The sequence below is a fragment of the Brienomyrus brachyistius genome, chromosome 13, assembly GCF_023856365.1.
Source record: "Brienomyrus brachyistius isolate T26 chromosome 13, BBRACH_0.4, whole genome shotgun sequence".
Taxonomy (NCBI): Eukaryota; Metazoa; Chordata; class Actinopteri; order Osteoglossiformes; family Mormyridae; genus Brienomyrus; species Brienomyrus brachyistius.
In genome coordinates this window covers 487,185-510,748 of record NC_064545.1, presented here as the reverse complement: position 1 = coordinate 510,748, position 23,564 = coordinate 487,185, and the positions used below count along the sequence as shown (strand labels likewise).

The 23,564-nt window shown below is 46.7% G+C and overlaps 3 protein-coding genes across 6 annotated transcripts in view; 2 read left to right on the top strand and 1 right to left on the bottom strand.

The window, feature by feature from the left end:
• Positions 1–10,085, top strand: part of LOC125706633 (granule associated Rac and RHOG effector protein 1-like) — a 30,377-nt gene extending 20,292 nt beyond the window's left edge. For all 3 annotated transcript variants that reach the window (XM_048973388.1, XM_048973390.1, XM_048973389.1), the window contains 10 exons: positions 143–238; positions 688–849; positions 1,369–1,527; positions 2,618–2,715; positions 2,805–2,930; positions 3,103–4,064; positions 6,901–7,066; positions 7,244–7,381; positions 7,582–7,660; positions 7,763–10,085. In XM_048973388.1, coding sequence (XP_048829345.1) covers positions 143–238; positions 688–849; positions 1,369–1,527; positions 2,618–2,715; positions 2,805–2,930; positions 3,103–4,064; positions 6,901–7,066; positions 7,244–7,381; positions 7,582–7,660; positions 7,763–8,116 — 2,340 coding nt within the window. In that variant the 3' untranslated portion in view covers positions 8,117–10,085. The remainder of the gene's footprint in view (positions 1–142; positions 239–687; positions 850–1,368; positions 1,528–2,617; positions 2,716–2,804; positions 2,931–3,102; positions 4,065–6,900; positions 7,067–7,243; positions 7,382–7,581; positions 7,661–7,762) is intronic.
• An 825-nt stretch (positions 10,086–10,910) lies between these two features.
• Positions 10,911–18,818, bottom strand: LOC125706636 (protein LSM14 homolog A-like). The gene is given in 12 exon segments (XM_048973392.1): positions 10,911–12,937; positions 13,024–13,152; positions 13,154–13,262; positions 13,411–13,449; positions 13,625–13,787; positions 14,133–14,309; positions 14,554–14,634; positions 14,928–15,101; positions 15,746–15,865; positions 16,297–16,438; positions 16,653–16,816; positions 18,476–18,818. Coding segments are annotated over 12 exon segments (1,443 nt in total). The 5' UTR covers positions 18,597–18,818; the 3' UTR covers positions 10,911–12,913.
• An 800-nt stretch (positions 18,819–19,618) lies between these two features.
• LOC125706632 (transcription initiation factor TFIID subunit 4-like) overlaps positions 19,619–23,564 on the top strand; it is a 50,155-nt gene continuing 46,209 nt past the window's right edge. Inside the window, exon 1 of one of the 2 annotated variants that reach the window (XM_048973386.1) lies at positions 19,619–21,048. In XM_048973386.1, coding sequence (XP_048829343.1) covers positions 19,698–21,048 — 1,351 coding nt within the window. In that variant the 5' untranslated portion in view covers positions 19,619–19,697. The remainder of the gene's footprint in view (positions 21,049–23,564) is intronic. The other variant, XM_048973387.1, reaches the window with a different exon arrangement.

The following is a 23,564-nucleotide window of genomic DNA, read 5'->3' as shown; positions in this document are numbered from 1 at the left end:
TCTGGATGGGTTTTACTTTAGTGATTCATGCTTTACCAGGCATGGGGTGACCCATTCTGTGTGCATTAAAGCCACACAGGTAGTGAAGGCCTGGGTAGGTATTCATGCGTATGTTAAAACAGGGCGTCTCTCTCTCTGGCAGGTTTACAAAGTGGCGTTGGACGGCCTTGGGCACAGCGAATACGCACTGAAGGCTGGTTTTCACCTTGACCCCAAGGCTGTCGAAGAGTCTTTGCAGGTATAGCACCTTCTCTTATATCCATCATTTGAGGTCAGTATGGTGCTTCAAAGCAGCAAGTCTCATTGTTTATGATTTGAGCCCAGAATCTCTTGCTGAGCCCACCAGGCATTCCACATGTTTCGTCAATTTGACCACCAGACAATCTGATTAAGCTAATCAACCAATCACAAAGCCCATAATTGGTTGAATCAGATTGGCTTTCTAGTGTAGTGTATTCCAGTTCGGTTCTTGGGACCCACAGACAGTCTATAATTTTGCTCCCTACCGGGAGCTGGGAGGGGGCAAAAATGTGGACTGTCTGGCAGGAAGCTCAGGGGGGGGTGCAAATACGTGGATTGGCTGTAGGTCCCCAAGGATTGGTTTGGGAAACACTGATCTAGTGATATTCAGCAAACGTATGTAATGGTTATGGGCATTAACGGGGAGCTGCCCTTCCTGTGCCACAGGGCTGCTGCAGTGAGGCGGAGGCCCAGCAGGCAGGCCGGCTTCAGACGCTCTCCCAGCCCCTGCAGAGCGAGCTGCCCACCATTCCCCTTCAGATCGGGCCGCACTTCCTCAAAGGCGTCTCCCTCAGCGAGTCTGCCACAGACAACCTCAAGTTGAAGATGGTACGGCCCGTCGCTTCCCCCTGCCCGCCAGCTGAAGTGGAGGGGTGGGACATTCCGGGGGGGGGGGGGGGGCGGCAGGAGCTCATGTGAGGAGCAAATGCCAGAGTTTATCTCCAGTGGAAGAAAAACGCTCCACGTACATGCAGCTGTTCATGTCCGATGTATAGGAGACTAGGAGTCTGAGGGTGCTGTGAAATCTATAGCAAAATATTCCGATTTACACAGACCCAAGGATTGAGGACAGGTGGAACAAATTAATACAAACAATGACAATCACATGACTCTAACCTAACCCCCACTTCCCTTTTCTCATGGTCTTATTTGTTTGTAGCCATGACTGTAGGATAAATCTGTCTTCATATTAAATTACTTGGTATTGTTGCACCGTGGCTTCATTTGTGAGTCATGGTTGGTATGAGAGAGACACTGCTAAGAGTTTAATTACTCAGCTGTCAGATTTATTGACAGGCCTGCTGTGATTGTAAACGTTAACCTCTGCCGGTGTGTCTGTCACCCCAGCATGTGACGCTGCAGCTCATCAAAGCGGCGGTGGGGCAGAACGGCGCGGTCTCTCCCGATGACATGCCCGTCTCCCAGGTGCTCACCCAGGTGTGCCCGTCCAGCTGGAGAGGGGCCTGTAAGACGGCCGTGCAGCTGCTCTTCGGCCAGGCGGGGCTGGTGAGTCGCAAGGCCCGGCAACTCCGCTGTTACGCTGTTGTTATGAGAGCTGTTACACAGAGCAGCGTGCGGGGGAGCCCTGCGGTGAAACCCTGGTATTCAGCCTAGCTCCATGGCAAAACTGGCAGGTCTTCACACACCCGTAAGTGGGGACGGGTTCACATCTGAGAAATGTGAGGAGGCCGTACAGCTACTGCACTGTCCACAAGGAACCAAAAACAGAGTTTGTTGGTGACATCATAGTCTGTAGGTGACACCCGCAGAATTCCATCAGCCGCAGCCAATCAGGACACACCTGCTACCCAGATAACAATGGACCTTCTTCCTGAGGGACAGGAAACCCTGGTCCTGTAAGGGGGGGGGGGGTTTTCTTTTAATAAAAATGACTCCAGCACAGGTTTCGGTCTTTGAAGATATCCATCTCTACTTGCGGTGACTCAAGCAGCTGAAATGTCGTCTGTTTGGATGTAGATTTAAAAAAAAAGCAAAGAATGAGTTCCTAGTGCCTCGCATGCCTGGCCTGTGCGGAAAAGCCAGGTTTTTATGTAGCGTTCACTTTGCTCCGTCTCTCATACTTATCTTGCGCTCACTCACTGGACGCTTCCAGTACTTGTACTTAAACTGGCTCCTTGAGTAGCTCTGTACTTATCCATAGTATGGATACTATCCATAGTATGTTGCTTTGGTCGATAGCGTCAGCTAAGTAAATGAAAGCAAATCATGGCTGAGCCAGAGATTCCTGTTAAGTATCAGTCGGCTCAGGTGCAAGATTGTAGGTGCAAGATTCTTTAAATAACAAAATCATTTGACAAAAGGGAAGTCACACGGCAGAGGGCTTGGTCCAATGAGAGCTAGTTCTCCGTCCATCTTTGGCTCCCTCTTCTCTCTACCTCACCTTGGGCCAAGGGTCTGTGGCTGGGTGACTTTGTTAATCAGCAGCATCAGGCAGTTTTGGTCACCTGGCACAGCACTGACACCCATGTGATCACGCCATTATGGCAATGTCACCTTGACATGAAAAACTTTAGACTTTTGTCCTTGCAGAGAATGGTGATTTAATATCTTGCATCTCCTGTGTGTTTGTGGATAGGTGGTGGTTGACACGGCTCATTTCGACAACAAGGAGGCCTACGCTCCCCACATTACCCTCGAAGAGTCCAGAATTGTAGTGCAGGTTCCTTCAACATGGTAAAAAAAAAATGGGCTATGGGTTTACAGCAGTATGGGAACCTTAATGTGATGGTTCTGAGGCCCTGTGTTCTCTGTGTTCTCTGCAGGTGTCTGAAGGAGGATCCGGCTACAATGTCCCTTCTTCAGCGCAGCCTGGACCCCGAGAAGACCCTGGGCCTGGTGGATGTGTTGTACACCGCCATTTTTGACCTCAGCCGGTGGAGGGAGCGCAGGTAGCAATAACGATGGGTAAAATGGGGGGGGGGGGGGGGAGGGGGGGGCAGCAGAGTTTGTATTATGGTTGGATCCCATCTGAGTAAAGCTGGCAGAGTGGTTTGTGATTATATGCGTGGTGCCACAGCTTAGCACCCAGGCGTAACTCTCCACCCCTCTGGCCTCTGAAAGGGAGCAGGGCCTGCCCACCATCCAGATGCAGCTACAGAGGGAGAGTGCAGAGGGTGGGGAGCTGGCACACCTGCCCTCTGGAAACGGGCCCAAGTCCTCCGGGGGTCTGCCCAGGACCATCTCCAGGCTCACCTCCAAGCTCACCAAGAAGAGTTCGTCCTCCGGGGCCCAGGGGGGCAGCTGCTCCATCCACGGCACCCCGTCTCGTAGTGGTTGCGCCGGCGCCGGCGCTGAGGACAAGGCCAAACCTCTGGGTGGCAACGACAGCAGGCTGCAGGCCACCCCCGTGCCGGGGAGTCTGCCATGCAGCCCGGAGCCCGGCTCCCCGCGCGGCCCCTCCAACGGTCACGAGTCCCACAGCAAGGGCATGAACCTGCCCACAGACCAGGAGATGCAGGATGTCATCGACTTCCTCTCAGGGTTCAACATGAGCAAGTCGCAGAACGCCTCCCCGCTGGCGAAGAGGAGGAACTCGGTGGCGTCGGGCAATGCTGCCGAGCTGAAGCCCCCCTCTGGGGCCACCCCACCTACCCCAGTGGGGTCTCACAGCAGCATGCAGCCCCCGGGCCAAAGGACGCCTCAGCCGACCTCCCAGCAGGCCATGCAATACTACCAGCATCTCCTTCAGCCCATCGGTCAGCAGCCCCAGCTGTCTTCACAGCAGCAACAGCAGCAGAGAGGTTCAAGCAAGTGGCTGAGCAGCTCCACTCAGCACCCGGTGCAAAGCCCCCCAACGGGCATCTCCCCCATCGGCCACCAGGGCCAGTGGGGAGGGTCCGGCCTTCCCAACCTCAGCTCGGACCTGTACAGCCTAGGCCTGGTCAGCAGCTACATGGATGGCGTCATATCAGAGATGCTGGGCCAGAAACCCCAGAGCCCCCGTAACAACACCTGGCCCAATCTGGAGCAGAGTGAGGTGGGCTTCGGCGCTCTTGGGGACGCTCTGCCGTTCGACCCGGCAGGTGAGTGCGCCGTCGTGGTCTCCGAGACCCTGTGTCCTTCCTAGGGATTTAATCAAGCGACAGGTGACACTGCAGGGACGTTATAAAAAAGAAATGAGTCACTTAAGGGAGAAAGCGTAGCCAAAAAAATGCACCAAGTGAGTATTAGGGGCTGAATGGTGGTACAGTGGTTGGTATTGTTTCTTCATACCGCTAGGACGAGGACGCTTGAGTCTTCATTGGGTCTACGTGTGTGGAGTTTGCATGTTCTCCCCATGCTCTCCGTTCTCCGGCTCCTCCGGTTTCCCCCCGTGGTCCAAAAAACATGCTAAGGTGAACTGGAAATACCAGGGGTATGAATTGTGTGTGTGCCCTGTGATGGGTTAGTGTCCCATCCAGTCCTGATGCCTGTAGCTTCTAGGATAGGGTCCGGACCCCCACGACCCTGCGTAGGACAATTGGATATGGGTGGATGGAGTTAATATTACAGAAAAATAAATTTTATATATTTATAAATATATATAGAGAATTACTCAAAGAAAGACAGCAAGCTTGTTAATGCAGAGTGGCCACCTTTCTGGGGCATCACGCTACAGCTGCGTTGAGGTTGGCGATAGCGTGCAGCTTCTCGCTCCTGCTTTCACTGGCTAAATTCACAGGTTTTGTGTGGACAGACAGCTTGTTCACACCCAGAAGGAGCCAGAGGCCCGCGTGGGACTGTCACGGTTGTTAGGCTGCACAGACAAGACATTTGACCATGAACAAGTCACTGAGTTTCCACTTTGGCTGCTCAGTGTGTAGTGAGGGCTGTCGTCTGGCCATGGAGGCTCTCGTTTACCCAGTGGGTTACACATCCACTGCCTTAAACGTGCTATGTTCCGTAAGCGTCGCAAGAATGAGGAAGGAGAACAGCTGCGGTCGCAGAAGTGTTTGCTGAGATGGCAGCCAGCGACTGTGACTAGCGCAGCACAACGTGCAATTACCAAGCACTGCTTTAATTGGGGCACCGGTTTTAACGTAGGCCCCTAATTGCTATGTAGGGCCCTATTTCAGCTGTTTTGTAGTAGTGCCCTAAATATTCCACTTCATACCACTAAAGGCATATATACCCACTTACTGGGGAAGTCTACTGAAATCCCAAAATGCAGTGGTTTGTGTCCGGCAAGATGGTGGTCAAACTCTTGCTTATTGATTTGTGCAGCTTTGGCTGTGCATTTATAATTCAACAAACGGAATTAAACTGAACAGCTTGAGACCGGGGCGGCTTGTGACTCAGTGGGTAGCACCGTTTGTTCAAGGGTTGGTGGTTTGAATCACACCCCCCTCTGTCTGTGTGGAGTCTGCATGGCTTTTTCCATGGCTTCCTCAGTACACTCTGGTGTCCTGCAGCCAGAGAGATGCAGTTTGGTGAATTTTGTGCTTGAGTGTGCACTTATGTGGCCTATGAGAGAACGGCATCCCTACCTTGTACCCCATGCTGCCCGGAATAGACACTCACTCCCCCACCCCCCAACCCCGACTAAGATACGCGGTTACAAAGTAGATGGATTGATTTGAAACTGACTGGCTGTTCTAATCAGCATGTGAGCAGTGGTAGTTATGCTCACTTTTTACCAAATTATTTAATCAGATATCGAATAATTACCTAGGATTAAACACCCGTAGATGTTGTAAAACAATTTATTTTGCTCTAATTTTACATTTTAAAGGTTATCTTATTTGAATATAGTAGCTGTAATAATTATCTAAATATATCTACAAATAGTTTTTCTAATGTTATTCACACAGCTGTTCAAAGTCACATTTTCATTGTTTGTGTGACCAGTGAAAATGCTGAGATTGTCTTACCCAATGACCCGGACCGGCTAAATTGTTCATCGATGGGTGTATAGATAGTCAACGTGTGCCCAGAACTTGGGAAAGTCCTTCGGGACTTTTGCAGAAGCATTCCAGGTGACATCTGGAAGCTGGTTGAAAGAATGCAGAGTCGGTGATGCTGTCATCGTAGCAGAAGGAAGCTATTTTGAAGGGTCTCAAATTTGAGAAGTTTGAGATGTTGAACAATTCCCTTGGTTGTTGCGATATGTGATATGCATTACTTCATTGCCTCGAGGCCTGTAAATTTACTATAAGGGGAATAACAGCTAAAATACATACAAATGCATTAAAAGCAGGTGTTTCCAGGCCTTTGATTGGTACAGTATGATGTGACCCAAAAGTAAACGCAGCTGAAAAAGCAGTTCTGTCTTTTATTTGATGTCCCCCGATATTAAGGGTCTGCTGCTGGACATATGGGGCATAGTGCAGTAGGGGAAGGAGTGGGGAGTATCGAGCACAGAGCTCTCCGCTGGAGGTGGGTTCTGGGCTTTAAATTAAGCTGCGCTGTGGCTGTGTATGAGTGTACTAGCTGCTCCGTGGGACGTTTCCTGCCTGCTATCTGCGGATGACAGGCAGCCCTCACTTGTGGCAAAATAAGTGTAACATAGACCAGTGCTTCTCAAAGCAGTACTAGGAACCCTCAGACACTCCATATTTTTGCTGCCACCCAGGTCACAGCCAATCACAAATACTGAATATCTGGTACCGTCTTGAGTCTGGTTCCTTGCCACTGTCACCTCTGGCTTGCTCACTTGGGGCTTTGGGCAGGGATAATGTGCTTTGAGACAATGTAATGTGAAAATGCGCAAAAAAAAAAAAAAATTGATACAGATGTGAGCTGGGAGGGAGCAAAAATGTGGACTGTCTGGGGGTACCCCAGGACTGGGTTGAGAAGCACTGACTTTGACGAATGAGCAGCAGGGGGCACCGGCATAAGAAAAGCTTAGCCTGATAGTGTGCTCTTCCTATCCACACACAGTTGGCTCCGACCCAGAGTTTGCCCGCTACGTGGCGGGGGTGAACCAGGCCATACAGCAGAAACGGCAAGCCCAGCACATCCGTCGCCCGAGCAACGCCCACGGCAACTGGCCAGGCTCTGAGGAGGCCCACAGCGCCTGGGCCCCTGCAGAATACTACACTGAACGGTGAGCTCAGGCTTACACTGGCACCCACCCCACAGCAGGTGGTGCTGTGTGTAGCTAATCTGTATGCTTATTTTTGGTAAATATATGGTACCGTTTTTGTGGAATGAGCAGATTTGTTCTGGTTCGTGTTCAGCTGTACCTCTGAGAATGGCTTATTCAGAGCTCCTGTCTGAATAGGGAAGCTATGAACAGCGGCTGGACGGCCAATCAGGGAGACTCGGCCAGCTCGAGCGACGAGACGTCCTCCGCCAACGGGGACAGCCTGTTCTCCATGTTTTCGGGGCCTGACCTCGTAGCAGCGGTCAAGCAGAGAAGGTAGAGTGGAGGGAGTTACTCTTCCCAGCGCAGTGTCCTGCTGTGATTCCGTCGTTTTCCTTTTGGCTTGTTTATGCAGGTGATGGCATATTGAACTGACTTGATTATGGGCCCAGATGAGCCAGATAACATGAAAGAATGTGAGAAAAATGTTTGTGCTGCACAGTGATTTGTCCCCTCCCCTCCATCCCCGTCTATAGAAAACACAGCTGCGGGGAGCAGGACGTGTGCACACTACCCTCCCCAGCTCTGCACCACCCAGCTGACGACAGCAGTCAGGTGAGAGGGAGCACAGCGCTTTGTCCATAGGGGTGTCTGCTTCGGGGTCGCCTCTCTCACTGTGTCGTGTCCCCCCTCCCACCCCTTTCCGTCACTCTGCAGGACAGCAAGATGAAGACGTGGCCCCCGAAAGCCCCCTGGCAGCACCCTTCCCATCACACCAACACCCTGCCCAGCACGCGCTCCTCCATATACCCCCTACCAGTGCCCTCCAGCCAATGGGCTGACTCAATGCAGGTGCTGCAGTCCACCGTGTGGTCGGCACCCGGCAGCTGCTCCCCCTCGTCCGGCTTCCCTTACGGCCGCCAGCAGGCCCAGCAGCCGCAGACGTCGCAGTCCGGTATGCAGCAGCAGCAGCAGCAGCAGCAGGCTCCCCAGCATAAACCGCCCAGCAAATCATTTAAGCCCTTTTCCCAGAAACAGGAGCACAGGCCCTCGTACCTGCACCAGTACTGAGCCCAGGCCGTGCGGGCGTGCGGGGCCGGGGAGAGGTACCCGCAGAACGCGACGCCAAGCCAGGAACCCAGATGCGCTGCTTCCAGATTCGGCAGCTCCACATGCGCTGCGATGGTGCCTGTGATATAATAGACGGGAGCGGTGTACATAGGCCTGTCAGATAATAGCCCTGTGATTGTGTGCCATGACCATCTATTTGCTGTGACCCCCCCCCCCCCCCAATCCTCGAATGTAACGCTACCGACATGAGCCACTTGTGTGACAGCAACTTAGTTTCATGGCCATCCCTTACTTTCAGTTCGCCTCCATGCTTCGTTTAGCCACCTGCGGATTGCAGTCCGGCGTCGGCCCTGCACTGCGATATTAATGTGTGACAGTTAGGCTGTTACTGCCGTGTGAGGTGAGCCAGACTACAGCACACGTATGCTCTTCGATAGCTTGTAAATTATTCAGACCGAAGTATATAATTGACTTGCATTTGTATTACAGAAAAGGCTTTGAGCAGGCTCAGCAAAAGTATAACCATTCGCTGCAGTTTGTGTAAATTGCAGAGGTGTCAATTGAAAGAGATGCACTACCTTTTTTCTTCTTTTTCCAACTAACACTGAGTTAAGACACAACAAGCAGTTACTATGTGCCATGTTAGTGTTTATACGTTTACAGCCTGAACGTCTTTCTGAAGGTGACTGGTCTCGCAGTTGGAGGCGGAGTTGATGATGATGATGATGATGATGATGATGATCACAGTGAAGAAAATATGGGAAATTGCTATACAATAGGCAACTAATCTTAAGAGTTCATTTTTTTGTTATTTTCAGATTGACAAGCTTGTTTTTAAATGGCAGTTCTATTTGAAGAAAATAAATCATATTTTCATTTAAATACAATATTTTCTTGTACAAAAGTTGACAGTATTAATCTTATTTTTGTATTTTCTTAAATGTTGTACAATTTATATGTGCTTCAGAAATCCCCCACATAAAAAGCACATTTTCCTAATCATATATAAACGTGACCCGATGTTATTCCATTATATACACTAAAAATATTATCACAAAAGATGGGTGTGTCTGTTTTGCCCTCATTTCTTGTTTGTGTGGCAGTGGGTGGTATTAAATGCCCTGAATGTTTTTGCAGATGCCCATATTGCCTGTATTTGGTGTCATTCTTTCTGACAACTACAATGCATATGTTCATATAGGTTTCGGTGGTGAATGTTTGCATTCACGTATGTGAAGTATCCGCATGTATAATTTTTTTTTTGTGATATAATTCATAAACAGCCTTTTAACTATAGGCATTTATCAAACATGATGCATCTACCAGAAAGGAAGATGTTGAATAGAAAATAGACTCCTTGCCTTGCTGATTATCGCCTCATTATGGAAGTTAATCATTTTGAAAAAGACATTTTTTACCCTTAAGTTTTTGGTGTTCAGTGATGATATTGGGCTTCTGCGGTAACCTACCCCAGTGAAATACGCACAGATGACTTTGAGCTCGTGTGTTTGTTTCGGCAGTCCCACAATGTCGTCTTTGGTAAATAATCCGATCGGTTAAATGTTACAAAATTTTCGGGAAGGGGGATGTCCAGCTGAAATGATCCAAGGCAAGATGGTTTGCATGTTTAGGGTGTGGTCTTTGCCAAGCTCAGCGTACACTCCAGCCATGCTCATGACACTTGGTGCTGTGAGCATTGCGCTGGTCAGGTTCGTTTCCTCACACCCGGCTTCTTAGCTGTTGCCCAGGGTGTTTTTTTTTTCTTCTTTGGTTTGTTTTTTTTCCCGGTCAAGTGCCGATGGTTTGTGATACGGCTCAGGCTTCCATGCGCTAGACGCACCTGTTTGTGCTAAGTTTTAGAGACTGAACCTGTACTTTTTGTATTTTACCTTTGGAAAGTGTTTAAGTTTAAAGAAAATCTGCTTTATTACAGATTTAACATTTAACAATAAAATGGCTTTGAAAATTTCTCTGATATGCTCCTAGCACTTTAATGCTTGTGGCCTTTTTCCTGATGTGGTGGCGCCGGCATCCTGGCAACAAACCATCTTGACACTGATTCTGAATCGCAACTACACCCCCTGCAGTCGAGAAGTGCAAACATCTCCTTGAGTCCATGCACTCCGAGTTCATTACCTTTCGTCATTGTCTCTGTGCAACCTGCGTATCTTAAGTACAGCTTTGGCCCAGGAAAACCATTGTGCCGTTTCGTGTGTAACATTTACACGTGCAGTTCATTTTGGAAATGGTATTCACAGTATTAAATTTATATGAGACCTGCTTCAGAGCTGGATGCTGGTTAAGGGATTTCCTAATATATTTATATTTGGAAGAGGTCAAGTGTTCAGCTAGTGTGTTTACTCCTGATTTTATGGGCAGGGATCATGATTTCAATTGAGGCCCGGCCCATAATTCTTTCTCAATAGAAGCTTTAGTCCTCATGCAAGATAATTAAGGCCCATGACAAATCTTTTCTCTTGTAGAAAGTCACCTGACAGGATAAGTTTTAGACTTAACCCTATCAAGGTTCTCTGCTTTTTATCATGAATGGCTGCCCCCCCCCTACTTAAATACATACCCCCCCCCCTCCTCCAACATCGCAATTCTGAATGTTTTAACTGTGGGTAGCTATTCTTGTGAGCTATGCAATGAATGCCATTACTAAAAATAAACATCCACGTTTTTCCAGACCCATGTCATTGTAAGTAGTTATACGGCTCATTCTGTAACTGCCAAGTCAAGCAGAAGTGTACAACCCCAAATGGTAATGAAGGAAGGGGGAAAGAGAACTGGATATTGAACAACTTTTTATTTTATTTTTTTTGAGTAAAAACCCCAGTCCGCTGAGGCACACTGGAAGTACACCATGCTGTTAAATTGCTTGAGTTGTGGAACAGTACCTGTTCCGTTATTCCAGAGGTTAGGAGTAACTGACCTTTCAATCGTCACAGGATGACGCATGGGAACTATGTACAGATCTCAGGTTCAGCATGGGACATTTCAGTAACTTACAATTATTGCAAAACAATCCAGCGTCTGCCTCGTTACCCCAAGTTCTTCAGGGTCATGATTTTGTGGCTTTTTCCATTAGCTGCCCTGTACCTCACCCATAGGTCCACCCTATTGTAGTGCTTTAAAAAAAAATCTGTCAATTCACTTCAACTTCAGTATTTTATATAAGCCATTGGCCACAATAATGAACCACTCCTTGATTCCCCACTGAAACGATTTGAAAATACCTCGCTTTCACCATCTTTGGATCCCTTTAATACACCAGACCTACACCAGACCTTGATGCTCTGTTTACGGGTCTACAGCACTTAACAGGTTGCAAAAAAAAGTAGTAATATTGGGCAAGTGAATTCTTTATAATTCTAAAGTAAAAATAAACTGAAGGTATTTAACTCAATATTATGGAAAATACATAAGACTGAACAAGATTACAAGACATCAACCAATGCTTCTTCTGCCAAAATGTTCAACTTCTAATGCAGGCAGCCAAATGATGTTGATAAAGAGCTATCCAGTCTTATAGTGGATGGATGCCAAGCACACAGATGCAAAAAGTGATCACCTGTACTCACTAAACGCCTGTTATATGGGGAATCAAACCCAAAAACACACCTAATATCAAACATTACAATGGAAAGCTTTACATGTTGAAAGCGAGGTTTAACTATAGCTCAAGACTCATCCGCACAGGATGTCAGTCAGCTCAGAAAAGCAAATCATGTCAGATCCAGATGGAATTTAAAGTCACTTTCCTGAATGGTTCAGTCAGAACATTAACATAGAACAATGCTAGTCAATCACTGGGTAACAGCTGGACAACATGTCCAGTTTGTATTCAATTTAGAATTGTCTGTGCTATTAAAAGCATGAACCAGCTTCAACACACAGTATCTGTGATAGTGACAATATACAGAACATTTGCTCATAACACTTATTAAAAAGACCTCTATCCTTAAGGTAGCCAATTTTATTATCGTTATTTTGGCAGAACTGAAATGATCTCACAGGAAGCATTTCTGAGCTTCTTGGCCTCGCCAAGGCCTCACCAGCCTGTATGGATGGATCTTGTGGAAAATCAGCAGTTTACCAATATTAACATATAGCAAGCCAAAGTAAAGGGGGACAATGCAGAAATCTCCACCGGCAGCTCGATGATAGTCTCGCAGCGGGAAGTGTACTGTTCACTGTGCACACCATGTCCAAATAATTTACCCAGGGATACCGAAGCCAGATGTCATACATGGAAGGGCAGTAAACTCTAAAAGTGGCTGGTAGATTTAACAACAGTCTATCATGTCAGTGAAATAAGAAAACACAAAGACCTGCAACTGTGACCCCAATGGCTATATACAGGATACAGGAATTTGGTGCTCCTAAGGTTACATTATAGGATATATCCCAAAAAAAAAAACCAAAAAGCTATTTCAGTGATCAGTACTCTCACAGCATCGGCGGGTCTCTGCATACATTTTTACACCCAACAGAACATTATCAAATACGATTTAGTAAGAAAAGCTCATTGATGCAAAAATACTGAAGTCCCACTGAAGTATGGTATTTATACACAAGTTCTCCATCCATCATTATTCCAAATAAAGCAAAACATTTTCAAAGATAGCATTTTTAGAAATGTAAAAGAAACTGCATTTACACTCTGAAGTTAAGCAGTCTACTCCAGTGCTGGTGACAGGTATGCAGCAAATGCATTTCTTCATTCTTCTTGTCAAAAGGAAAAATGGACCATTGAAGAGCTACATTTCGTTTTGTGTTCGTCTCCCAGGATCACTATGCAGCCACTTTATTGTCCTTCTGGGGGGAGAAAAACATCCAGATTAACGGCACATAGGATGACAGCACCACAGACCGATGTCAGCTTAAGGGTCGCGAACACATACCCTGTACTCGAAATCCGAGAATTCCCTGCCGCCACGGCTGCCTCTGTAGCTGCCGCGAAATCCACCAGCGCCGCGCGAAGGCCCAAAGGACCCTCGGCTGGCGGCACGGCCCCGGCCCCCCCGGAACCCACCGCCCCCCCCGGCCTCTGTAGCCCCCACGGCCACGATTCTGCCTCAGTGGGATGCCAAAGGTCTCAGCATTCATCCTCCGCTCCTCCGCCCAGGTTTGCCTCCGCTCCCTGACGACAGAGGAATACATGGGTTACCTCAGGGTGCCCCCTGCAGGTGCCCCGCAGACAGCACTGCCCTGAGGGAAATCAGCCAGCTCCAAGGGCCTGAACAACTTGTGTCACATCATGAAACAAGAAGTGTAGAAATTAGACTAACCTCTGAAAGCCCGACACTCCAGATTTTTCAGATGCTTTCCTACAGAGAATAGATTAAAAGACAATTTCTATACATTTACCGATCGCTGTGAAGCTACATGCATGCCCAGGCATCTTGTCAAAGAGACTCCACAGGTTAATCCATGCACATCAAACAAGCTCCTTCCGCTCATTTTGCCCACATTCGAAGAACCACAAAGGAATATCCCACGTACCTGGAGTCATCACAGGAGATGTTGTCGAAGAAGGATTTGGATTTGTCATAGTAGCAGTTAGGACCTAGAGGGTCCTCTTCTTCAGCATTGCCTTCACTGTTCTGAGTCTCCACCCCCGAATCACCCTTATCCTCTCCATTCACTGCCTTCTCCGGCTTCTCCTCTGCACGGGGGAACAGTGCCCAGTTGGTTAACATTCAAAATGCATGCAGTACACCCCCTTGCGTCTGCAGGCAAACACTCCCATGGCACCCCCCACCCCAGCAGGGCCATAACCGTGTCCCGTAACAGCGCATTATGTAATAATGCCACATTATATATAAATGTAACAAATCACGTGAAGTTACTATGCATTATGCGATAACACCACAACTTGACAAAATGTCACAAAAGTATAGACATTTTATATTGCAAAATTACCGTTATCATTATAATTTAATTTATTACATTCTGTCAAATTATTACATACCATGTTGCTACACATTCCTACATAGTTTTTGGGAATCACCTTTGAGTTTCAGTTTGTTCTGGAACTCCCGATCAATCTCTTCCTTGTTGAACTGGGCGTTGGCACTCTCAAAGTCGAAGTCCTTCTCAAACTTCATGGGCCCGTCCCGACGCACGGAAAAGCGCCCTCTCCCGCGGTGGCCCCCACCTCGTCCCCGGCGGGCAGCAGGAGGGCCAGCTGTGGGTGCAGATGGTCTGCTTAGTTGTTTCAGCCAACACTAAGATACCAAGCTTGTTTCGCTAGTGCCTACACCATAATGGTCACGATAACGGAACGGAAAAATGACAACAAAAACGCTGAGCTTTCAGAAAAAGAACAGGTGTGATTAGCTGGGGCGTCAATTGAAAAACACAGGAAAAGCTATCACTTGCTTAACGAGAACTTGTAGCGCGACGCTGCACATGCCAGGAAGGATCCATACCAGTCTGCCTCGTGGCAGCATCTCTGTTTTCACTGCGGCCTTGCTCCGAGTCCAGTCTGGAAGCCTTCTGAGCATCAGGGCCTTTGGAAATGCTGTGCTTTACTGCATGCTCAAAGCAACACTTAGCATCAAGCAACATTTAAAGCTAAAAAATCATTTAAACTAAGAATACCTGTACAACTCCTGTACAAAGATGATAACAGGTCACACATCTAGTTAGAGGCTGCCAAGTGCCTGAAATGAGCTGTTAAGTAGTGACTCAGATCTCACCTGGCAGGTCTGTGAAAGACTGGGAATGACTAGCAGCAAGGACTACCTACAGTGGTCTGTGGCAGCGGTATGCAGTGCTGACCAGGGCCAGCTGGCAGGCTCACCCCTCTTCTGCTCCTGGCTATCCGGGGGCTTCTGGTTGCCCATGGCCACAGGCCGAGCAGGTGCTGGGCTCCTGCGTCCAACGGGCAAAGTGGGGGCTGCAGGTGCACCCGCCTGGACAGCCTGCTCCAGCGTCGGGCTCTTCCTCAGAGGGGTGAGCTGGGGGCTGGAGCGACCTGCAGGACAGGGAAGCGCCTTAAAGTCCTGCTTCTCAAACCGGCCCTTCGGGTCCATCAGACAATACAAGTTTTTGCAATGATGGACTGTCTGGGAAGGAGGGAGCGAAAACATGGACTGTCTGAGAATCCCCAAAGACCGGATTGAGAAACACTGCCTTAAAGGGCATGTGTGTCAAAACCAAATAGGACCAACTATACTCCTAACAGGTACTTAACTGAGGTTTACCACAGAGGCATTTTGCAAGGCCTGAATATAACATTTCAGCAGCTCCAATCATAACACAGAAAGAAACATCTGTCGTCAAAAGGAAACCATTGCGTGCCCTGTTCGCAATCCTCAGAACATCTGCCTCCAGCATGCAGAAAAGCTTGCCCTCCTTAGGGCACCACGGGGGTTCAAAAACAAGCAGACGCGGGGTCCCGTCTCCCCCCACTGTTAGACAGTTAATATGTGTCAGGCTCCTCATTTGAGCGTGATTCCATGCTGGCCTATGTAATACAACTGAACCTTCCATCACCACCCGACTGTTAAGAAGAGGCTCTCCTGTGAGTGTTTGTCCTCTAGCAGCAAGGGGTTATGCTAAGTTAGCGCTGCCTAGCAGAGGAAGACATCAAACAAGCTGACTTTCCGAGGCCGTTACCTTCCATTATGGCTGTATTCAGAGTGCGTGTGTCGGGGGGAAAAGACGACAAGAGGGTACTGCTCAAGGACATGGGTGCAGGGGGACTAATGCCACTACCAAAGGGGGACACTGAACTTCCTGTATGGGGAGGAACAGCATATTTATAGGATTGGCCATGGCAATGCTGCAGAGGGAATCAGACTTCCTTCTCATGCATTTGTGTTCACATGGACAACACCTCTGCAATAGTGAAGATTACTTATACATGCAATCTCTTTCTATCCCCTCAGGTTAAAGCTTACTGCACCTAATTTCCAAAGTTCTACTCATTCTGATGGAAAACATTTAAGAACAGAGGGATTACATGAAGGGAATCTTTCTTTATATGGGATGGACCGAGTGTCATGCTACAAACACTGAATTTCTGAAAACTAGTTCCTTACTTAGTTTGACAACTAAGAAAACCATTGATACTTCATTAAAGCAATTTTACCAAATAAGTATTTGTGAGGAAACTCAAAAAAAAAAAAAAAAAAACGAGGGAGAGAACAAGCAGAACCAACACCCACCTATACCGACAGCTCCAAACTGCTGGGTCACCATGGGGCTGGGATTAAACTGGTTGTACGGGGGGACTGGGGGTCGGTTAAATGGGCTGTATGAACCAACCGATTGGAAGGATGCTGCGGCTGTGCTGGTTCCAACTGAAGACTGAGAGAGAGAGAAAAAGATGCAAATAGATTAAACACATTTATACCAGAGATAGGGGACCAAGCAACCCACAACCCATGAAAATAACCAGTTCAGAGTATGATTTCTGACTCAGATGCTTACAACTGATATACTACAACTATAAACAAAATCTGGAAATTTCCTAGTATAACAACTAAATTCCATCCCCAGCCACACCCACTAGCATGCCCACCTGGACAATTGCAGGATCCTGAGGAAGAGAGCATGTGGGTTTAGGGGGCTCGCAAACAGTGAGGTCTTTGATGTCACTCCCCCGGAAGATGATGTACTCAAAGACTTCATCGCGTGGTGCAATGGGCCTGTCAGTGGGCCGATCCTCTGTACCAAAGGAGCGCACTAGAATGGGAAGAGCAGAAATGGAGGAAAGCCTTTAGAATTTGGAGCTAGGTCTTCGAACTCTCTTTTATTGGGTGATCAATGCAACATAGATTCAATATAAACCCCCAAAACACACCCAGCAGAGAAACAGGAATGGAAATGCGGCTGCATGTGCATCAATTAGACCACATATGGTGGTTCTTTACTGACTGGAAAACATGACCAATGAACACTGTAAGCACCTGCTCTGCTTTCAACTTCATATTCCATCTTGTAGTGAAACTCATTTACACACTGGCACACAATTTTATGTTTATATATATAAAAAAACTAGTATATATATATATATATATATATATATATATATATATATATATATATATATAAAAAACTAAAATATAACAAATATAAAAAACTAGAAAACCAAGTCCCATTAAAATTGTGGGGAAAATGTTATGGGGGCGACTATTAGCCTAAACTTAAGGATTTGAAATATTTATATAAACACATGCCTATAAGACATGCTACCGATTTAGAGAAAACGGGTTATACGGTTTCTTTTGAGGCTTAATTTATAAATATCTATAACAAAGGTTACGGGCCTTCGAAGACTTACCGATCAAACATGAGCTGAACAAAAGAAAAAACGAACAAATTAAACAGTTTTAAAACAGATTTTAAAATTTCTTTAACGTAACCCGTACAGATTAAAAATACACAATACTTGAAAAAGACTTTTACATGCTTCGGGTTATACTCGTAATGGGAATTAGGCGATCCGTTAAGTTTGGATACCAAAGCGCCGGTACGACAAACTGCCGCTTGTACATAATGCCACGTGAGTCACAGAGATGTTGTTACTCCCGAAAATGTGAATGCGCACATCAGAAATGCAGACCGCCAGTTTCTGTGTATCTACAATCGGCGGCGGGACTGACCCAAGCGAATACACCCAGTAAACACCATCCAACCTTTCAACACAAAAGTGAGTCGAGCAAACAACACGACCCCTTTTTGCGTCATATTACATGCAAATTAACGCTTTAAAGAACCGCCCGCTGACATAATCGCCCACCCGACCACGCAGACATTGCAAATATAGCTAACCAGTTACATCTCGTTCAGCAGTCCGGCGTTCACTCAACTAACTACTCATAAATTGCGCATTTGTAAATTCAGATAAAACCTTACTGACACGACCGCGGTGCAAATCTGTTCACTGTAAATGAAAAGTGATACAAAATCATTACACTTCGGCACATTTAAAACTAGCCATTCATGAAAGATTTGCAATGCTTAGACTTTACGCTCAATAGTTTAAATGTTTCAAAGGCTTCTTTTTTAGAAACCGCTTCGACCGTCCCTGTGGGGAGCTCCCAGCAAACGTGGCTGCCTACTTCTGCAAGGCTAGCTTGCGCGTAACGCAGTGATACACCGCAATAACCAACGAAATTAAGAACCCACTTAACTTAGGATATATAAACGAAAAAAAAATGCCGACGAGTGAGAAGCACTAACTTTTGTTCTGCGAGCCAGACCTTAAGCGGCAATACAACGCCAGCTATTAGCCCGCTAGCGAAGAAAAATCACAGACTTAATTCGTTGCAAGTATTCAACTGCGGTTATCGACATTTTAGTACAGTAACACTTATATCCATATTCCCTTTACCGTATTACCTTTGGCGAGTGCGACAGTCGAGTTTTCGGTATCAATAGTGTACAATATTCCTTCGTAGCGAATCTCGGCCTTCGAGATGAGGCTGATCTTGCTGCCGATGTAAGGAGTACCCCCACTCATGATGCCTTCGTCTGCAGCAAACGCACTAGAAATTTAACTAAAACAGACCCCTTATGCTAATATCCAATGATAACCTTCTATGAATCTGTTTCTTGGTTTCCTTAGCTTTCTCGGCCTCCGGTCCTTTCTCTTTCCTTGGAACGGCTACTACAACAACATGGCCGTCGTCATTTTCAGTGCGTTCCAATTGCCGTCTGAACTCGGTTTCCGAGTACTGAAGCCGGAAGTGACGACATGCGCGCTCCCGCTCTCGCGCTTTTTCACAGCTGGGGGCAGCAGTACAGGTGTCGTATGCACAATTTCCGAAAAACTTAAGAAATTAACAACATGTCAACATAAATATTATATACAGCGTTGTATGTCGTTTTATATATTCCCTTATTCACAATGCTTTGTATAAAGAATTAATTGGGGAGCGAGAACATTTTTGATCATTCGATCCGTTATTTTTTACTAGTCATGATGGAGTGCCAAGTAACTGAGAAGTGGAGTTTGTAATAAAATCGAATGTAGGCTTCGTCAATAAATCTCTGAATTATTTTTTTACTACCGTAATTTATAACTGGGCACTGTGGCGTTTTTACGTGTGAGAAAATGTTATCCTTTTCTGGTATTTTGTCTCAACCATAAAATTAACTTTATTGATCCCATGGAGAAATTCTGGTGCATACAGCGCAAGTACATAATGCACAAGTTTTGTTTGTTTTAATCTATAGTGTTTTATTGGTAATAAATATAAGCATTAATACATTTGTTTTATCTGGGCTGTTTTTCGTGCATTCAGCATGAAATTAAACAAGACACAGAACGCTTACAAAGCATATTGTAATTGCCTTTACAAATTTTGGGTTTAAATAAAACTGGCAACACGTTATGTCCATTCGCCAACAATGCTGCCAATTTATATACGTGAAAACAACGTTAAATTGTTTCATCTAGCCGCAACCCCTGCACCCCTTCCGAATACCCCTGTAAGTAAAGCAAATCGTGAAGCAGAGAATGAATTTTGGTGCTCTGACGTCAGGTTCATTCCCACAATGCCCAGCAACACGCATGCGTACATAGTACGTGAATATTTGGACAGCGTTCTGGAGATCAAAGATGGCGGGTGCCTCCGACCCTCTGGAAGATATGCTCTTCTCCGAGGTGGACGAAAAAGCTGTAAGCGACTTAGTGGGTTCACTGGAGTCGCAGCTTGTCGGCCAAAGCAATCCAGCCGCTCCCCATACTGATACTAGGAGCGCTGGGTCAACAGGCGCTGCTAATCACCACTTAGGAAGAACGCTACCTGCCCAAGTGGGCACTACACTAGAACAGCAACAACAAGGACAACATAAAGCTGGGGTAAACCAGGAGCCCAACTCAAAAGAAATTAGCAGCGAAAAGACACCGTGTTCGGTTAATTCCATTCAGCCTTTCGAAGAAGCTTCCATCACTTCTGGGACCGGGGTGAACGTCAGTAGCGGCTTGCAATCACATGGAGCATCTAATATCACAACACTGTCTGCATCTGCTCTGGTAACTTTGCCACCTCCACTGGCCAACCTAAACCCTGCCAACAGAGGTACTGCTCTGGGGTCAGCTGGGGCAACAGCCGTGACTACAGAGACCGATCCTCTGAAAAATCACCTCACTTCAACGATAAGGACTGCTCACACGGGAATGCAGAGTTTGAACGGCAACGGCGGAGCGGTAACGTTAGTGAGCACTCCTGCAAACACTGCTGTCACTGCCAGTGTTGCGGCTTTTCCGCGCGGATCCGGAGCGGCGCCTTTGGCGAACAGCGCGAGCCCGGCGGCCAACTCGAGTCTGACAGCAGCGTCAAACACGACCACGGCACCCGATGCCTCCGCATCGCAGAGCGCCGTTACCCTGGCTGGCCGGGGGACACCCACCATTGCCCTGCAGAGGCTGCCCAGTCACATCATTTCCAGCATCGCTCAGAATGGAAATGGCACGACAGTTTCGGCCCTGGTCCAGCAGAGCCCGCGGACAGTGCCACCCGCCGCCGTCACGGAGGTAGTTAACGACGGCAAGAGCGCAGAAGCCGGAGAGAACAAGTCTGACACTACAGAACAGTCAAAAATGATCATGCCGAGCTCGCCCGTCGTGGTCAATTCATCCGTGAACACCGTAGTGTCTCCCGTTCCCGCTGTTAACCCCACGACCAGCCACCAGCAGAGCCCCGTGGCCAATTCGGTGCCGGCGGCCAGTAGTCCGGCAACACTAACGGCCGTGGGCAAACCGACTCTGAATATTACGGCGCAACCGGCTGCTACTACGATAGGAATGATAAGGCCTGGGACCCCTGCTCCGTCGCCTGCCATGGCCACCCCGACACAGCCCCAGCAACTTCGCGCCGCTCAAAGGATCGTCGCGCCGCAGCTGATCGTCCGACACCCCCAGCAGCCCACCACCATTCAGCTGCCGCCGGGTTTCACAATCCCCCAAGGTGAGCAAAACTCCCTCTACTCCACAGATATCTCTGGGATTTTATTCTAGGATGATTATTGTTTTACCATTACATTTTGGAAATACCTGTTAATCTCAGTTGATTACTGAGTTCCGCCAGCAGAAAGTGACGTAACCTTAGTGAGTAGTAGCAGACCAAGGGATTCCCCCATGGGTTCTGGTTTGGTAACTTAACAGCCCGATCCCGAAGTTAAAAACGCAGCCTCAGGCATGGTGCGAAACTAGTTTATTACTATTGGGATTATGGGTTGTGAATATGTCTCATGAACAAAAGGGACCGCGGGGTCTGGCATACCGAAGTCGTGTTTTGACCAGTCTGGTTAAGAGGTTTAAGTCACTTCCATGTAAATCAAATAACGCATAATGTCGAACTGGTGTGGAAAACCTGCCTAATTGCATTATGCGCTGTCAGCCAATTTTTCCTAATATATTTTTTTCCCACAGATAAGGTGACTGTGTCACATTGCAGATTGTCACAATTGTGGTCGCTGATCTGTTTATCAGTGTTAGTTCAGTCAGTGTCAGCGGCCGATAACAAACAGAGGTGCTCGAAATATTTTGTTTATCACTAATCAGTTTACCTAAAATCCCCTTTATCAGTCTTTTATCCCTTCCAGCCTTCCTAACAGAACTATGGTTAACCAGTCACCTTATCCCAGCCTGATAATGGCATAGAGGGCACATGGTAGGATTTCACCTGCCTTTTCTACACATGGTGTAGAACCCTGTTATTGGTCACTAGCTATGCTATCTCCCCCCCCCCCCTCCCCGATTTATGACAGCCTCTTTCCATGGTACTCACTGATCAAAATGTGTGGAGCTGTTCACTGAGGTGGCTCGTGCCCAAACAGCCAAGAGATGTCTGCTATTACCAGAGATGAAATCAATGTATGAATTACTGTATTATGCTCCTGCTACATCATTTCTCTGTTGGTCCATCTGTCTTGATATTGCTTATTGCATACAGGATTGCAAAATATATGGTTTGTAAACTTTAACTTGCTATGGTATTGTAATATGAAAAATACCTGCAAACGCACTCCTAATGACAATTACTGGTAATGTATTGGACCCTCCCTGCATTGTTTTAATTGATACCTGCATCACCTTTTAATGAGACACAGGTGATTAATGGCTGCTTCTGATTAACTGTTGGCCTCTGTCCTGAAGGGGGCAGTATAGTTAAGAAGCTAAGAATGTTGTCTTTCTTTAAAGATGCCTCTAGTTGTTCAAACTAAAATTTGTATATGTTCTTGGATGGTAAGTGAGCTTTATCTGTGTGTAAGTCTGCATCTATTGAAAGAAGTTGCATCAGTACCTCGGCTGCACGCTGGAACTTTTTTGCCTTTGAATGCGCGTTCATGAATGGTCCACTGTCACGTCTTATTGGTGATGGGGCGTAGTAGTGCCACTAAGGCAGAAGGGTCCGAGATGAGCTGCTGAATATAAAAGGAATCTGGTAGGGTGTGCATGTCTGGGGTATTAGACTTAAGCATAAAAGTAAGAAAGGCACCCATTGAAAAGCAGTAATCTATTTGAGGGGTTCTCAAAGTCCAGACCAAACCATGAGCTAATCCGGACCCAGCCGATAATGCACCTTATGAATCAATGTGGTTACCATAAAAAGTCATCATGCGTTTTGAAGTAAAAAAAAAAAATACGGCGTAGAGCCATTAAATTTCTAAATTTAATGCAAACATAACTCATCATAATCTGAAACGTTCAGAGAGTGTTAAACCAGTCTTTACGTTCAGTTTCCATTATTGTTATGTATAGATAACCTGTATCAAAAGTTGTTAACTCATTAAAATTCATGAAATGTTGTTTTGTCATTGAAAATCATTTGAGACCTCTGACTTTAACCTTGAACAAAAATCTGAGTTGGATCTTGGATCAAAAAGTTTGAGAACCCCTGATATAGTACAAACAGTCTTAAGTCTTCAGTTTTATTGCTCTGCTGTGTTATAAAGCCTGAGGTTATTTCGCTGAATATTTGAATATGCAGAAGTTTTGCTTATACATGCTACAGCTGTTTAATTCATGAATAGTGGTGTTTTTGTAACATTTTTAATGTCACTGGTGTTCATGTCTGGATGTGTGTTTAGGTGTTTCGTCATGTTAAAAGTACACCAGTGACAGCGTGAATGAGCGTGGTCCTATCTTCTCAGAGTGGCTCCCCTGTGCTTTTTAAAACAAAGCTCGTCCCAAGGCTGTTGATTATTTGGTTGAGCAATTGATTGGATTTTTGTATGTAGTCTTAATGCTGGCTAACCTGCACTGAGTCACACTTAGGTGCGCTCCTAGCTGTTATCATGTGACTAATAAATACATTATAATTGTGATTGTTGTCTGGCACATGAATACGAATGAAAGCACATGGTCTTGGCGATGGCAAACGTGACCTGAATGCGCAGTTGTCAGGGGAATGTCTGGGGTGGTGTTTCAGCGCTGCCTTGGAAGGGGCAAGCACTGTGTCTGGACCTTGTGGCTTTGGAT